At 62.0% G+C, this 10,350-nt stretch overlaps 1 protein-coding gene across 1 annotated transcript in view; it reads right to left on the reverse strand.

The window, feature by feature from the left end:
- Positions 1–10,350, reverse strand: part of LOC132351867 (zinc finger protein 260-like) — a 42,230-nt gene that overhangs the window by 17,566 nt on the left and 14,314 nt on the right. The window contains 2 exon segments of the mRNA XM_059901949.1: positions 1,410–1,413; positions 3,786–4,361. Coding sequence (XP_059757932.1) covers positions 1,410–1,413; positions 3,786–4,361 — 580 coding nt within the window.

The following is a 10,350-nucleotide window of genomic DNA, read 5'->3' on the forward strand; positions in this document are numbered from 1 at the left end:
GACCTTGCCCAGGTGGCATAGAAGTGAGTGGCAGAGCAGGGCTACAAAGTAGAGTGAAGGTCCTTAGAAGCTGGATGCTGGGAGAGCCTGCCTTCCTGCCCACCTGCTTTGGGGCACACGGCACAGAGCAGATGAGTCCATAGACCACGTCTTGGCTTCCACCTCTGGACCATCGTTAATCTGGGGTCTCTCAAAGTCGGAAACCCTTGGGATACTGAGGTAGCCCAATATGGAATGTTGCATAGCAACTGAAAAAGACAAGCGCGTGGACAACACTGGTATTGAAAACGTGTGCAGAGGACCTTATGGTTCTGTTTGCCCATCCCAGCAACCTGCAGCCAGCCATGGGTGTGACCTTGAATCAGGCTGAATGACAATCTCTGGGCCCATCTCCCTGATTACAGCCCTTGGCCCAGGGATGGACAGTGGGTGGCATGAGACCCCAGCAGGACCCAGCAGAGCCCTTCCCTGCGATGCTTCCCTTACCCTTCTAGTGGCTAAAATAGACGCGAATGGGTCTGGGGCCGCTTTGAGCTCTGCTCTGCGTCACGGGGAGAGAGCACATCCAGATGGGGAGGAATGAGGCCAACCCGATGGCATTAAGTACAATCTTATCCTTGCTCGAGATGGTTAATTTTATGTGTCAACTGGCCTGGGCCACAGGGTGTCCAGATATTTCGTCAAACGTTATTCTGAGTGAGATCAACATCTGAGGCAGCAGACTGAGTAAAGCAGGTTGTTCTCCCTAATGTGGGTGGGTCCCAGCCAATCAGCTGAAAGACTGAATAGGACAAAAAGACAAAGTAATATGGAACTCCTCCTGTGTGACTGTTGAGCTGGGGCATCAGTCTCACTCTACCTTTGGACTTGGACTGAAACACTGGCTTTTCTTGGGTCCTGGGCCTGCCGGCTTTCAGACTGGACCTATGCCACTGGCGCTCCTGGGTCTCCGGCATCCTGACTGCAGGTCTCAGAACTTCTCAGCCTCCATAATCTCGTGAGCCAATTCCTAAGAATACCTACCTACCTATCTACCTATCTCTCCAATTGAGTCTGTTTCTCTGGAGAGCCCTAATACATCTTTTTTTTTTTTTTTTTCTCCTAATTAGAAAACAAATTTGGAGACTAATAACTTGTCCAACATTACACTTAAGTGTAGAGTTGGGCTTTAAGTTTCAAAGTCGATTCTCTTAACCATCATGCCACACTGCTTATATTCATGTAAAAATAAAAACCCTTGTATCCAACTGAAAAGCGTCCACATCCACATTTAGGCCCAGCTTTGTCGTTATTTCCTGACTCACAGGCACACGCAGCCCGCTCCACACTCTGCACAGAGCCCAAGATGGATTGTCAGCTCCTGGACCCTCTTCCCTGTGCGGGGCCCTGGGAGCTCCTCACAGGACCACCTTTCTTTAGGGCTCAAGCTCCTATAGGGCTTTTATTTACTTCTAGGGCCGAAAGCAGATACTGCCCCTACACAAGTGACCACTTCCTGGGCTCTGAAACGCACAGGGACCGCTTTCCTGGTGCCTCACTCCTTCTCCCTCAATGTTCTTTTACACTTGCCGTGGCCGGCCCTGGCCCCAGGTGGCTTTCTGCTGAGGCTGTCCATTAACAGTGTTCCTGACCTGTCCCTGGTTGTCGACAGAGCCTTTCCAGGAGCCCCTTTTATGGGTTTTTGCTGTATGCCTGGTGGCGTGCAAAGGATTCTATGGCCATCCTCCCAATCACCCTATGCGGTGCCAAAAGACGGCTGTCCCTATTTCCAGAGGAGGAAACAGGCTCCGTGAGGGACAGTAAGTGCCTGGGCTGGCATCGGGGCAGGCAGACCCTAACCCTGGTCTCCCGGAGACCAGTGGTTCAGGGAAGAGAGTGAGGCTGGCTGGAGCCGAGGACATGGGCCTGGGTGGGAGGGAGAGCAGCCCATGGGGTTGGAGATAACGGGGTCAGCGGGAGGCGAGGGACAGTGGCCGCTGAGCTAGAGACACTGGCAACCAGGGCTGGATAGAGGCTCCAAGGCAGGCCGGGGCACGGAGCTGGGACTGGAGGATGACGATGGCGGGGGAGGCGGGGCGTGACGCCTGTGCCTGACACGAGACGGGAGGACAGCGCAGAGACTCCGGGCTGTGCCCGCGTCCCAGGAGCAGTCAGGGGTCGAGAACTATAACGTCCTGTGCAGCCAGATACTGATAAACCTGGGCAGCCCCAGCGGGCAGAGAAGATGCCCTGAGGGGCCCTCGCCTGGGCCCTGCTGGGCGCTCCAGGTTCCCGGGAGGCGCTGCATGGGTCGGATGGAACCCTCGAGAGGGAGCCGGTCCCAAGCCAGCAAACGCAAACGCCTTCAGCCCATCTCAGTGGGCCCCACGCGACAAGGGAGGACACAGAGCCTTTGCTGAGAGTTTACCGCCTGGCACCGAGGAGCTGCAGCTGGGGGTGGTTGACTCCACGCTCCCCTCCTCTGGGCAGCCTTCCTAGCTTGCACGCCTGCTGCTCGGTGGCCTGGGAGCTCCCGCCCTGTCCCGTCGCCGAGGGTCTGCCGGGCCACCTCCAGGACAGTCTAGGACGGTGTGGAGGACCGCTGGGCTCTGCTCTGGGGCTGCCCGCTAAGTCCGGTTGTGGCGCAGGTACCCAAGTCCAGCCTCGGTGCCGAGGCTGCAGGATGACCCTTCTGGAGCACAGGCTGAGCCGCCGCTCCCCGGAAAGCCCTGGGGCTCTGCTCGCCCGCTCGGCGGCCTGGCTGCCCAAGATGGAAGCTTCACGATACCCAGTAGCCGCGTGGCGTTAGGGACAGGGGACTGGGGAGAAGGCGGGTGTCCCTCGTCTTCCGGGGCGTCGCAGTGCACCAGCAAAGACGACTCAAGGGTGTGTTCTGACCCCCGTGGGGGAGTCCAAAGCACCTGATGGCCTCGGGGCCCTGGGAGTGTAGCCTGGAGAGGCGGGGCAGCCCAACCACAGGGCTCTCCGTCGGGGTCACTGGGAAAGAGGATGCGGAGGCGAGGCGCAGTTGTAGCCTGGAGAGGGGCCGGGCAACTCCTCCGTGTGTGGTGCAGGTGGGGGGGTCCCAAAGCCGTCCAGGAGGGAGCAGGCAGGCAGGCAGGCAGGCAGAAGGCGTCCCCACCCAGCTGGGCTCTGCCCTTCACCACAGGGGCCGGAGAGCTAGCGGGCGGTCGTGGCGGATCTGGAGCCGGCTGCAGCCAATGCCCAGCTGCAGCCGCCTAGACCTGCCAAGCGGGGAACCCCCTGGGGCCGGAGGCAGCTCTGCAGCCTGGGCAGGGCCACCTTCCACTGAAGCCCGCTGGCCTCAGGCAGCCACCAGTAGGCACAGAGGCAGGGTGAGAAGGCAAACGGAGCAGATCCGAGGGCTTGCTGCAGAGAGAACATGCTACACACATTCTCCCACATGCATGAGGGAACCAAACCACCAGAGACTACAGCCCAGGGTGAGAGCGGGCAGCCCGGCCCCCCCACCCAATCGGGAAACCACCCGTCCTGGGGTGCCTGACCCCGCCCTGGCTATGGCTCTGGTAAGTCACGATGCCTGCAGGCCTCGGTCGCTAGGGCACACGGTGGGCTCTGCCTTAGGTCCCTCACTCCTCCACCGAGGAGCCCTCAGGGATGGGGGGCAGCCACGTGGCCTTCCTCCCGCGTCCATCAAGTACACAGACTTTATTCGGGACACGCACGAGACGCCGGTTGCGCCAACCAGGAGGCGCGAAGGCAGGAGCCCTCCGCGGGAACTCGCCTCGACCTCAGGCTGCTGACGCGCCCCCTGCGCCCGCTACTCTCGGTAGTGCACCCTCTGGTGCTGGATGAGCTGGGAGCTCTGGCCGAAGGCTTTGCCGCAGGCGCCGCAGGCGAAGGGCTTCTCGCCCGTGTGGGTCCGCAGGTGCCGGAAGAAGTGCGAGCGGCCGCGGAAGGCCTTGCCGCAGTCGGGGCACTCGTAGGGCTTCTCGCCCGTGTGGATGCGCTGGTGCTCGATGAGCACCGAGCTCCAGATGAAGGCCTTGCCGCACTGGCTGCAGGCGTACGGCTTCTCGCCCGTGTGCAGCCGCTGGTGCCGCACCAGGTTGGAGCTCTGGCTGAAGGCCTGGCCGCACTCGCCGCACTCGTACGGCTTCTCGCCGTTGTGGATGCGCAGGTGCTGCGTGAAGTGCGAGCTGTGGCTGAAGGCGCGGCCGCACTGGCCGCACTCGTAGGGCTTCTCGCCCGTGTGGATGCGGTGGTGCTGGATGAAGCCCGACCAGCCGCGGAAGCGCTTGCCGCACTCGTGGCAGGCGTACGGCTTCTCGCCCGTGTGGATGCGCTGGTGCTTCAGCAGCAGCGAGTTGTACTGGAAGCTCTTGCCGCAGGCCTCACACCTGTGCGGCTTCCCGCCCCGCGGGCCACCCCGCCGGGCCCCGAGGCCCGAGCCCCGGCCGAGGCTGCCCGCCAGCTCGGCGGCGCGCCCCGGGCCGCCCTCTGTCCCCGAGGCTCCCTGCAGCCCGAGCGGCCCACGCCAGGTGCCTCTCTTCTGGGCGCGGGGCCCGGGCCCCGGCCGCTCCAGGCTGCACTCCTGCCCAAAGCTGTCCCCGCACTTGGGTCTACGGGGAAGGCTGCTCAGAAGGGTCCTGAGCACCCCTGGGTCCTGGTCCGCCTGGTCTTCAGGATTGTGCGGCTGGGGAGACGACGGGGCCTGCTCGCGCTCCAACTCGGGATCTGAAATGGGAAACGGGAGAGGCAGAGAGCGCTCAGCCGCCCACCAGGCTGTCCCTCCGCGGGGACCCCGTCCCATGCCAGATGACAGGACCGGGGTGAGAGCACACAGGGTGCGTGTGCATGTGGAGAGGGGTAGGCCTGACAGGAGATTCGGACTCAGAGCCAAGCAGAAAAGCCCCTGATCCTGAGGACGCTGCCCACACGGCCCCGAAGCTGCTCCACGGACCCCCAGAGGACACCCCAAGGGCTGCTCTAGGGGAGAGAGGCGAGGGTGGGGTGGGGGGGGAGAGAGGCGGGGGTGGGGTGGGGGGGGAGAGAAACGAGGAGCTGAGGGCCTGGATGAGCGAAGCCCCAGGGGAAGGGGATGGGACCAGAGCTCGACTTAGGGGACAAGTGGAGGCCGAGGGCAGTACACAGGGGGGCCAGGACGACTCCCTGATTGCTGGCCAGTGGTGCCAAGTCAGACACTCTAGCCGGACAGGCAGGTGGATATGGGCGTCTGCGCTGCGCTCACAGCCCAGAAAGTGTCAGCAACAAGACCGGGACTGAACGGGGGGAGGGGCTGTGGGGGACAGAAGTGAGCGCTGAGCCAGGGACAAGTGGGGCCCTGGGGCCTGGCAGCGGTGGTGGGCGGCCGCAGGTAAACGCGCTTCTGGGCAGGGCCCCGCAGCAGGTTCCGCTCGCTCACCTGGCCAGCAGGTGTCTCTGCCAGTCTGGAGCTCCTCCACGTCCCGGAGATCCTCCTCCTGTGGTGGCTGGGAGAGCACCTCAGGGCTGCAGCCGGGGAAGCCTGGGGGTCACAGTGGGGCTGGGGCTCATCTCCCCCTTCTCTAGAATGGGTCGTACCCCCCAACACACCTCCTTGCCCTCTGGAGGCTCGCTGAGTGGGATAGAACACATCTACCTGGGCCCTCGTCCTGGCTGTCAAGAGCTTATTTGTGTCCTCGACTGTGAGGGGAGTGAGGCCAGGCCTCCTGTGGGACACGGGGCACGGAAGGGACCCCGGACTCCCTGACGGCTGAGTGCGAGCAGGGTCCAGGGGCACCACACACCGCAAGGCTTGGACATCCTCCCCGACCAGTTGTCGGCTATTTCCACACCTGGACACCCCCAGATCCTGCCGGGGGCCAGAGCAAGGCTGGTGGCTCCATCCCTGCAGGTCCCTGGGGGTCCCCACCCAAACCAGCTTGCCCAGAACTCTGGAGACCATTTTCCTGGCGTGGGATCAAAGGCTCGGAGAGGGAGATAAGGTGACTGGCTCCTCTCACACAGGCCTGGCCATCGAGGCTGCTTTTTCTGCACCCCTCATCCCCTAAAGAAACACACTCCAAGGGACTGTCCTCTAGGAAGCCACTGCTCACACAGCTCGGCCCCCAGCCTCAAGCACTGCTGCCCGAGTCCCGACCCGGTGCCAGGGTGCCGGACCCCCAGCACCCAGTGAGCTGCCTGCCCGCAGTGACGGTGCAGGGAGGCAAGTACCATGTTGATGGCCGTGGAGGTGAAGCTGGGCCTCGTGGTGGTGGTAGGCTCCAGGTGTCTCCGGTGACTCGAAAGTGACAGCGGACAGGACATGAGGGGGCTCCTGACCGTCCCCCAGGGCCGCCATCTTCCCCCAAGGCCTGCTGGAGGAGTGCACACCTGGGAGCCGGGGAAACGAAAACCACGGCGAGATGAGGGGGTCAGAGGGATGTGCGGGGTGGGGCCGATCAGCCACAGGGGAGCTGGAGGCTCCCCCCCCGGGGTGAGGGACTAAACGCCAAGAGGTAACCCGTGGGGCCCACAGTGCGAGGCCAGCGGGGCCCCTGGTGCGTTAGTTCCACCATGTGCACGGCACCAGCGCACCCACACGAACTGAACCCAAGCTCTCCTCCCAGCAATGCCTGCAATGTCCTCCCAACCCAAGGCCTTGCCCACGGAGAGAAGCAAGCTGGTTCTCCCAGAAAAACCACCCCCATCACAGCTGGGGGCCGCTGGCCCTGGGGAGGGCAAAAAACTGAACCTTGCCTGCCGGAGCAGGAACGTCCTAGGTTAAATCTTAATGAGACATTTCCAGAGAGGAAAACCCCCCTCAGAGGCTGCAGGCTGGGACCCCTCACATCCCAGCCCCGCCCAGGGTGCTCCGAGCCTCCTTTGGGGTCAAAGATACTTTTCTTTAGTCTGGTTAGCAGGAATAGCTTGGTCTAAAATGAGGATTTTTCTTTCACACTTCCATGAAGTAGGAGACCTTATCTGGGAGTGAAAAGGGGCAGGGGAAGGACGAAAGATAATGTACATCCAATAACGGTGCAGACAGTACCTGCTTCAAGGAAGCAGGGAGGCAGGCGCCACAGGGCTCCTCACCAGTGGGGGCCTCCTGGGTCAGCCCCGACAGACCTCAGCCCCTAATGATGGGAAGGATCACCCGCAGCCAGGTAAGTGGACACACGGTGGGGCTGCAGTCCTGACATCTGGGTATGCCACATCTTAAATATCTGGGAAAGGGCACGGTCACCCCTAGCCGGCCTGTCTGAGGGGAGGTGGCGGTCACAAAGGGACGCCAGTTCAAACGTCCACGCTGCTGCAACAGGCTGAAGGCGGAGGGGACACAAACGGTACCGGCCCAGGAGCAAACCCTCCTCCACCCCCCGTCCCAGCTTGGAGCCTGTGCGCCGCCGGAAAGAACCCGAAGTCGGGGCGCTTGGCAGCGGAGAGCAGGGTGCCCCGGCTGAGTCCGGCCACGGACCTCGGGCCAGGGGCAGCTCTGAGCCTCTTTTCCATCTGCAAAGTGGGCATCACCACAGCTCCCGTCCCTGGGGTTCCGGGCGCGTGGGGAGGCGCCCCGCAAACGGACACCCGCGATCGTCAGGGGCCAGTGTGCCCCCTGCGTCCCGCCATCCGCGCCCCCCACGCCCGGCCGAGGCCAAGGTCGCGGCGGCTGCGGGGACAACGCGCGAGCGCGGGCTGGGCCAGGGGTCCCCCGCAGCCGCCACCACCGCCGCCAGGCGCCCACTCACCTTCCGAACGGGAGGTGGCCGCCCGCCCGCCTGCCGGCCGGAAGTGCTCCCGCGCCCCGCCCGCCCGGCCGCGCGCACTTCCGGGACGCTCTAGGTCCCCGGAGGACCGGTGCCTTGGTGACCTCGGGGGCGGTGGGCGGGGCGCCTCGGGAGCGGCGGGCGTGGGCCCTCGCCAAGCGGGTCCGCCCCACAGGTGTCCGACAGCGTGTCTGCGGCCTTTGACCACCGCAGCCGCGCCGAGAGCCTGGGGCCGGGAAGGTCCCTTCGCGTGCCGCGGACCCGCCTGCGCCCTCTCAGCCCAGAGCCCGCAGCCCGTCGAGGCCGGCCGCCCTTTGTTCGTCTGCGGAGCTCGCGGTCTCCGGTTCACACGCTTCCAGGGCAGCGCGCGTCTGGCACGCATCCCTCCTTGCGGAGCGAGGCTTGGATCTCACGCATATTCTTTTAGCCCCTGGAATTCTCCCTTCCGCAATATGAAAAGTTCCACCCAAATCATCCTTGGAGGGATCTTTCTTTCCCCAGGATGGACGGCCATCATTTGCTGGGGAACTTGCTGAAGACACTCTTCCCCCCTTTTTTGGGGTGTCTCGAATACCCCCTAAACTGCCCTTTCATTGAAGTGTGCTCCCAAACTCTAGGGCCTGAGGGGTGTGTTACAGATGTTCCCAAAAGCTTTCCGTGGAATTCTTCCTGAAAACAGCTGGAGGAGGATTCCATGAACCTATCCACCAGGGATGGACGTCCAGCAGGGCTGCGTGCCCATGGCTACCCCTGAGCCTGGGCAGGTAGAGGACAGGAAGACAGCAAGGGCGGGGCCACAGCCCCAGGCCTGAGGATCTCATCAGGGAGGAAGAGACATCTGGTCCCAGGGCGGATGCCAAGGCAGCAGAAAAACTGGATGATCAGGGACGTGTGAAGGACCAAGTGTCTGGGGGGCGGCCGTGCTTGGTGGGTGGTGAGACCAAGACGAGAGCTGGGAAAGAGGCTGAAGCATGCCTGGGGCTGGAGAAAAGGTGCCTACACCTGGAGCAGCTGATTCCCACCAAAGACTAGAGGTGGAGATAGTGGAGCTACCTGCTCAACCTGCCCCGCTCCCGGTGGACCCCAGTCCTGTAGGTTCTGTAAGAGTTACCCCCGACCCCCTCTGCCTGACCTGGTACCAGGCCCTGGGCCACAGGCTGGGGTACAGTGTGGAACAGGACAAGTCCCTGCCTCAAAGGGCTAAGGAGGTGACATCAGAGAAGAAAGGGAGGGAGGAGGGCAAGCTAGTCACACAAAGGCTGGAGGTGAGAGCGTTTAAAGCAGAGGAGCATGTGCGAAGGTCCTGAGGCATCGTGGAGTGTCCCTGCGGATTTGGAAGACTAGGCAAGCTGGAGTGTGGTGAGCAAAGGGGGGACAGAACAAGCTGGACAGCGGGCTTGAAGCCAATTTGGAGCCTGGATTTCATTTTTCTTGCACCAGGAGCCACTCAGGTCCCGAGCAGGGGAGTGAGGAGTGCATTTAAGAACAGTTTGGGGCCGTGGGGAGGCAGGAGAGAAGGGGAGAGATGGGCTAGATGGAGAGGAGGCTCGGTGGGGGCCGTGTGGGCGGCAGAACTGACAGTACTCACTGCCCCCTGGGCTGTGGGGCATGAGGACACCTCGGGGTTCAGGCAGGAGGGAGACGGGGAGATGGCAGGGGAGAGGAGGGGGGTTGTGATGGAAATGCACACAACCTAATTCTCCTTGGATGTGTCCTCCCCGATGGTGGACAGCGGTGGCCGTGGGCTGGACTTTCACCCTTTCTCTTCTTCAGTCTGTCCCGCTGGTTCAGTTTCAGAGGGATGGGGGCAGCCTTCTGTTTCCCATGAGGGTGGGGAGACCTCAGGGGTTCTAATTACTCCCGTGGAGACTTTTAGCCAATCACCCTTTTTCTTACCACCTCTGCCCCACTGTCAGGGTTACCCGGGCCCCCATCCCCAGGCCCTGCCAGCCTTCTCAGCCTGAATGTGCACCTTGTCAAGTGTGTAGGCTTCTGCCGAGAGCTGCTTCTCCTCATTTTCCAGCTTCTGAAACCTCCAGCCGACAGCGCTTACTCTTCTCTCTCCGGCCTCGTGAATCTTCTCTTTAGCCCTTCGCCTGAGTCACGGATCTAACTCACGTCCCCACCCTCAGCATCCTGGGCTCTTTAGGACGCTGAGCAGCTTCCCTGCCCCCCGCAGCTGACAATAGCACCTCCCCTCAGTTGTGACAATCAAAAAAATGTCCCCAGGTGTTGCCAGTGTCCCCTCCTGAGGGCAGAATCGCCCCTCGTGAGAACATCTGCTCTAAGAGAGGCAAAGTGAGCAGGGGCACAGAGGGGAGGACTGACAGAGCACGTCAGAGCTCAGGACCTGAACGGGGTGCTTACAGGGTCTGGGGGCAGGCAAGGGCACGTCACACTGCAGGCATGAAGCAACGACAGGGCCTAACTTTGTTTCCCAGATAAAAATGTCCCCCTGCTTTTTGAAAGTTCGCTTTACACCACTTTGCCTTTACAAGAGACCTTTGTTAGTACCTGTTTTCCGACAAATCCAAACAGGATTTTAGCTTTTTTTGAATAAAGCCAAAAAGTGAAAACGGCGCTCAGCATTTGTTCTGCAGCAGCTGCAACCGAGGCAGCGAGAGTGGCCCTGCCAAGCTCC

This window comes from Balaenoptera ricei, chromosome 17 (genome assembly GCF_028023285.1).
Source record: "Balaenoptera ricei isolate mBalRic1 chromosome 17, mBalRic1.hap2, whole genome shotgun sequence".
Taxonomy (NCBI): domain Eukaryota; kingdom Metazoa; phylum Chordata; class Mammalia; order Artiodactyla; family Balaenopteridae; genus Balaenoptera; species Balaenoptera ricei.